The sequence below is a fragment of the Pollicipes pollicipes genome, unplaced genomic scaffold (assembly GCF_011947565.3).
Source record: "Pollicipes pollicipes isolate AB1234 unplaced genomic scaffold, Ppol_2.1 Scaffold_7261;HRSCAF=8764_pilon_pilon_pilon, whole genome shotgun sequence".
In the NCBI taxonomy this organism is placed as follows: Eukaryota; Metazoa; Arthropoda; class Thecostraca; order Pollicipedomorpha; family Pollicipedidae; genus Pollicipes; species Pollicipes pollicipes.
Window position 1 is genome coordinate 43,995,042 of NW_023597054.1, and position 6,590 is coordinate 44,001,631.

Sequence of the window (6,590 nt, forward strand, 5' to 3'; positions counted from 1 at the left end):
GCACAGACGTACCGCCCTGTCGACCGGGGCACGGAGGGAGGACAGATAATGTACTGCCCTGTCGAGCAAAGCAGGGAGGGTCATGCTGGAAAAATTAGATAGGCGGTATACCGATACATCGGGCGGGTGGGAAGGGAGGGCACAAGGCACACCGATCTTGGGGGGGTAGGAAGGGAGGACAGACGGAATACTGATTTATCGGGCGGGGTGCAGAGGGAGAGCCGGAGACACGCCGCTCTGTCGGGCAGGGCGTAAAAGGACACACCTGCAAGGTGACAGGGTGGCAAGGTAACAAGGGTGGCAGGGTGACAAGGGTGGCAGTGTGACAAGGGTGGCAAGATGGCAGGGTGACAGGGTGGCAGTGTGACAAGGATGGCAGGGCGGCAGGGTGGCATGGTTGCAAGATGATAAGGGTGGCAAGGTGACGAGGGGACAGAGTGACAGGATGATGAGGGTGGCAGGGTGACAGCGTGATAGGGTGCAAGGTGACATAGTGGCATGGTGACAGGGTGGCAGAGTGGCAGGGTGGCAAGATGTCATGATGACAGAGGAAGTACTGCCTGACAGGTGCGGAGGCAGGGCGGGCAGTGCACTGCCCTATCTGGCATGGTGCAGAGGTATACGATCATATGTCACAGATATGTGACACATGATCAGAATGTCACAGGGTATAGAGAGACACACCACCAGCAGGGAGGGTGATCGAGGAAGAGCTGGCGGTGTTCTGCTGCCGTACAGGGTGCAGAGGGCGAGCTGATGATGTCATACTGTTGGGCAAGATGCAGAGAAAGGGCTAACGGTGTACAGCTCCGTCCAGCAGGTACAAAGCAAAGACGGAAGGCATGCCGTTTATTCGGGTGGAGCCCAGAGTGACAATGAACCGCTCTGCTCGGCAGTGTGCAGCTGAAGAACGGGCGCTGGACGGGCGTGCTGGGAGAGCTGATAAACGGGACGGCCGACTTCTCGCTGGTGCTCACCCAGAACTACGCTCGCAGCGGCGTCATCCGCTTCATCCGCATCTACGCCATCGACCCGTTTGTGTTCGTCACGAGCCCTGCTCAGCCGCTGCCGCAGTGGCTCTCCATCTTCCGACCATTCGAAAGTAAGTGTCTCCTTACTCATGTGTTACGTGGATGCTGGCTTCGTGCTGTGCCGTGCGTATCTGCCGGGCTGGAGCGAGCGGCCAAGGTCGGTGTAAAGGCTTTGTGCTGTGCCGTGTGTATCTGGTGGGCTGGGGCGAGCGGCCAAGGTCGGTGTAAAGGCTTTGTGCTGTGCCGTGTATCTTGTGGGCTAGGGCGAGCGGCCACGGTCGGTGTAAAGGAATCGTGCGTATTCTGTTACGGTTAATTATGTCTTTTAGTCAGGAAACACAGGCTATTGGGTTTGATTATGCATTGGCATGCTTGAATTTTGTGGCTGTTTTTATCCTACATAAGTAATTTCAAAACACCCTCATATGCCCACCCGAGCAGTAGAATTAATTTTTTTACCCGCTGCTGCGTCATCCCGGCATGAGTTCACCGGCCTCAGCATTAATTATTCTGGCCTGTTTGAGCTGCACCTGGTAAAATAGCAAAACCTGCATGAAAAGGCATCCCGTGATGACTGGACCGGTGATCGAATGGCTCACCTTTCAGCTATCGTAACCGCTCATGCTGGGCTGCTTACCCCACACCCATCTTTTTGAACGTTTTTCGCAAACCCATTTGATGGATTGATCATCAGCTAAGGTGCATGCAAGCAAAACCAGACGCCATTCCTCTAGACCTCATGGACATTCAGCTCCTTTCATCAACAACGCACTAAGCGTAGCCGTGCAATAAATCAATGTCACGCTCTTCATTCCCTTGCATCGAAAGCTGGAAGGTTATCCGATAAACGGGAAAAGGCATGCCATCTGCGACGTTACGGTGATCCCGAGTGCCCGATGCGGTGCTACATGACGCACAATTACAAATAAAGCGATCTGGAATGTTTCACATTCTTTGGGTGTTATGCTGGAGTTAAGAATGTTCTCAGCCATCAGTTAAGGTGTAGAGAATTAGTCAAGTTGTTTATAGCGTCAACGATGTTTCAGGATTTACCCGCAGTTGCCTTTAGAACAAATTTAGATAACATGACTTCTCTAAGCTTTGGGAACCGGTATCCTCCAATGCCACAAGCAGCAGTCGCTCCAGTGCAAATACACAAATACACAATTTTGATTCGCAAAGCTGACATGCATCCGTGTTCATTACTTGTTCAGATGTAGTGAGTGAATGAGTAAAACGAGCGAACCAACGTAGTCGACCATGCGGACCCCTATCACATTCCGTTTGTTTGCTTGCTGGCATGTAATTCGTGAATTCCTCATGATCTCGACATATCGATGGGGCAACATCATCGAGCAACATTTCATCAGAATTGCTGGGGAATTATGCACTGCTTAGGCCTAAGCCTGTGTTAGAGCTCACAAAACTGACTCATTTAGAAAGCTTATCACCCTAACATTCAAACACAATGTTACATTCGATGCGTGAGATCGTGTAAGATACTAATATATAGAACAAAGGCAAGTGCTATTTGGTGGTGGGGGGGGGGGGGTAATCTGATGCTGGGTTCTGTGGAGGGAAAGAGGGAAGCTGTTGGAGGGTCCTCAAAGGAAAAATGCAATTCTGTAGTCGCATCATGACGTGAACATAAAATCGTGGTTACTTGATACATGGAAGCCCTTCAGCCCCTGGTGTTTCAGCATTGTTAGTTCAGAGCTCTTATAATGGATTGTCGACGATCAACGTACCAGAAAGTGGTGGTTTAACGACGTTTGTAAAACAAACATCGGTTATATGGCCATTACTCCACGTTTCAGCTGTGATTGTGATCACGAGGTGCGCTTGCACATAAGCTGTTCGTATTATTGCTTTATGCCAGTACACATGTTTTACCTACATGAAAACTATGGCGTGATCATAAGCAAACTTGAGACGTCGTGAAAACATAAGCAACGCTTGCTCTACAATGTCATTCAGTCATCTCTCGTCTGCTGAAGGCCCATAACTCAGTACAAGAACTCGGAACTCATAAGGTCAAAATCTGTTTTGCTAGTTTTCACATACTCGAAAGCACGTCATAACTCGGCCACGGTTCCGCCCAGATATGGCCTGATGCAGCGCGGATCGAGCTGAGACAGAGGCACTGACGCGAAACCATGCATTCGGAACACATATATAGATGAAGAAATAACGTCAATCACATCTAATCTATATTATGCACACTTTTTGTGATATTTTGCCTGAGTTCAAAGACTACTCCGAGATCGCTCTCAAAACACCGGACGTGTGCGTGTCTGAATGTCGACCAGTTCAGAATCACACTCATCACCACGCCATCATCACCCCATCACCACTTTGCAGTCCACGACGTGGCGAAATGGCTCGGTTCAAACGAGCACTTGCAATGTACGCTATGCCTTGCATGTCTACCTGATTTCCAACTATGCAATGACCTTTATTTATATCGCTCATCCATAACTGCTTTTCATCCATGCATATTGTGATTGCATCTCCAGCCCCGCAACACATGCAGCACTGCATGTAGCATTTCAACACCAATATATATACGTACATACATATATATACATATATATATATATATATATATATTTCATAATAATGCTCACACGTGCCATTGAAGAGGTCTAGATGTCGCGAACAATCTCGACAACAAACGTGTTGACACCAGTATAAATGGACCGGGACGAAGTGAAGGTGTTCATACAGCCACATGTCAAGGACACCCAAGCTGTAGTGCGCGCACCGTTTTGAATGGTGCCGATTTAACGTGTTGGCGTGTTTTGTTTACGTCATTGGCGACGATGAGTCGACTGGTCGGCCACGCCGCCTGCTACCTTCGGGAGATCTATGTAGGTGCGTGCCGTCAATATGCCATTCAACAACAGTCTACCGACTAATGGGGCTGTTATAGCACTCAAGGTATTACATTGTCATAAAAAGAATGTGTTGATGTAAATGCGTTAGCACTTTGCGGTACAGTACCACGGTCATCCGCGGAATAATAATACATGATCATTTTGCTGATTATTGTTGCATATAACAGCTATTAAAAATGCACATTACACAGAACGTTTGAATTTTGTTCATTAATCTGACGATCATTATTTGTGTTTGCATGATCTGAAATCATCAGAGGTGGCTATAAGCTCAGGTATTCTTTAATTTCCAGACAGCTTTAGGCGATGCAATGTCATGAGGTCAGTTAAGTGCACATCTATGTAGGTGAACCATGGCATGTGGCTGAGGATGTTGTCGTGCGCACCCGAGTGCTAAATGCCTGCAATATCTGGCCAAAGGGTGTTTCGGATCAATATTGTAGGCATCGATCCTATCTTCCCCAGCGTCATAATTTGTGGGAACATGGCGGAATGGAAGGCGAGGGCGATGCGCGGGTGACAGTTTGCCAATGTATGACGCCGGCGCCAGGACGCCGCTTTTGGAGCCTCTCCATGCACCGCAACGGGTGCATTGATCGTGGCACACGTGATATCCATGCTAGGCGCACGTGACCCTCTCCGTGACCTATCCGAGGCGTGGGAAGCTTGCCGGTGTGACTAAGGCAATGGCCCTAGTCCTTCACAGCTGTTGGCAAATGGTATCATCAGAGATGCTATATACGGGTATACACAATGCATACACTTAGTATGCAGCGTGCATGTGCCTAGTCCACGGATGGAACCAGTTGCCAAGAATCACGCAAGTGCCGCAAATCGTGAAATAATTACGCGTGTGAAACGTGGAAGACAGCCGCCGCCCGTACGTCTGCCTTTGTAAGGCCCCGTGTGATACCAGGCCACCGACACCTGCATCCCATCTGATACCAGGCCATCGACACCCGCATCCCATCTGATACCTGGCCACCGACACCCGCATCCCATCTGATACCAGGCCACCGACACCTGCATCCCATCTGATACCGGGCCACCGACACCCGCATCCCATCTGACACCAGGCCACCGACACCTGCATCCAATCTGATATCAGGTCACCATCCTCCTGCTCCATGAGAGAGCAATTCATCGTCCCCATCGCCCCATGTGACAACAGATCACCGTCCCCTCTGCACCACGTGACATCAGGTCAGCGGCCCCTCCGTCACGTGACCGTCTGATGCGGAGAGTCGCTGGCAGGGGACTGGAGTGGGGTCGGGCCGGCGTCGCGACAGCGCCGGGCTGGGCAGCTGTTCGGTGCCAGTGGCCGCGGTGCCCGCACGCCCTCCCGCCCACTGAGCGGTGCGCCTGCTCCGGCAGCGCCGCTCTGGTTGGTCACCATCGCATCCACGGTCATCTCCGGCTGCCTGGCCTTCATGTTCACGCGGCTGCACCCGCAGCCCGAGCGGCGCTTCTCGCTCGGCCTGTCCATCTTCAACTCGTACGGCGCCATGTGCGAGAACGCCCAGCACCGTCTGCCGGCCAACTCAATCGCCGCCCAGGTTAGCACCGAGCCAGAGTCGTCTGCCGACCAACTCCACCGCCGCCCAGGTTAGCACCGAGCCAGAGTCGTCTGGCCGCTCAAGTTTGCACCAAGCCAGAATCGTCTGTCGGCCAACCCACCGCCGGACAGGTTAACACCAAGCCAGACATCTGCTGACCAACTCCACCGCTGCCCAGGTAAGTACCGAACCAGAGTCGTCTGTCAACCAACTCCACCGCCGCCCAGGTTAGCACCGAGCCAGAGTCGTCTGCCGACCAACTCCACCGCCGCCCAGGTTAGCACCGAGCCAGAGTCGTCTGCCGACCAACTCCACCGCCGCCCAGGTCAGCACCGAGCCAGAGTCGTCTGGCCGCTCAAGTTTGCACTAAGCCAGAGTCGTCTGCCGACCAACTCCACCGCAGCCCAGGTAAGCATCGAACCAGAGTCGTCTGTCAACCAACTCCACCGCCGCCCAGGTTAGCGCCGAGCCAGAGTCGTCTGGCCGCTCAAGTTTGCACCAAGCCAGAATCGTCTGTCGGCCAACCCCACCGCCGGACAGGTTAGCACCAAGCCAGTCATCTGCTGACCAGCTCCACCGCTGCCCAGGTAGGTACAGAACCAGAGTCGTCTGCCGACCAACTCCACCGCCGCCCAGGTTAGCGCCAAGCCAGAGTCGTCTGGTCGCTCAAGTTTGCACTAAGCCAGAGTCGTCTGCCGACCAACTCCACCGCAGCCCAGGTAAGCATCGAGCCAGAGTCGTCTGCCGACCAACTCCACCGCCGCCCAGGTCAGCACCGAGCCAGAGTCGTCTGGTCGCTCAAGTTCGCACTAAGCCAGAGTCGTCTATCGACCAACTCCACCGCAGCCCAGGTAAGCATCGAACCAGAGTCGTCTGTCAACCAACTCCACCGCCGCCCAGGTTAGCACCGAGCCGGAGTCGTCTGGCCGCTCAAGTTTGCACCAAGCCAGAATCGTCTGTCGGCCAATCCCACCGCCGGACAGGTTAGCACCAAGCCAGCCATCTGCTGACCAGCTCCACCGCTGCCCAGGTAGGTACCGAACCAGAGTCGTCTGCCGACCAACTCCACCGCCGCCCAGGTTAGCGCTGAGTCAGAGTCGTCTGGC

The 6,590-nt window shown here is 52.9% G+C and overlaps 1 protein-coding gene across 1 annotated transcript; it reads left to right on the plus strand.

The window, feature by feature from the left end:
* Window positions 1-541: 541 nt before the first annotated feature.
* On the plus strand, window positions 542-6,165 carry LOC119111493 (glutamate receptor ionotropic, kainate 5). Its single transcript, XM_037235312.1, has 4 exons — window positions 542-567; window positions 897-1,102; window positions 5,303-5,484; window positions 6,076-6,165. The coding sequence occupies exons 1-4, from the start codon at window positions 542-544 to the stop codon at window positions 6,163-6,165; spliced, it is 504 nt and encodes a 167-aa protein (XP_037091207.1).
* Window positions 6,166-6,590: the final 425 nt, after the last annotated feature.

Bases quoted from the DNA above. Each gene is read 5' to 3' on its own strand.
- LOC119111493 (XM_037235312.1), top strand. From the start codon at position 542: ATGACAGAGGAAGTACTGCCTGACAG. The intron at 1,103-5,302 runs GTAAGTGTCTCC...CTGCTCCGGCAG, and splicing joins CATCTTCCGACCATTCGAAA to CGCCGCTCTGGTTGGTCACC. The intron at 5,485-6,075 runs GTTAGCACCGAG...CTGCCCAGGTAG, and splicing joins CCAACTCAATCGCCGCCCAG to GTACAGAACCAGAGTCGTCT.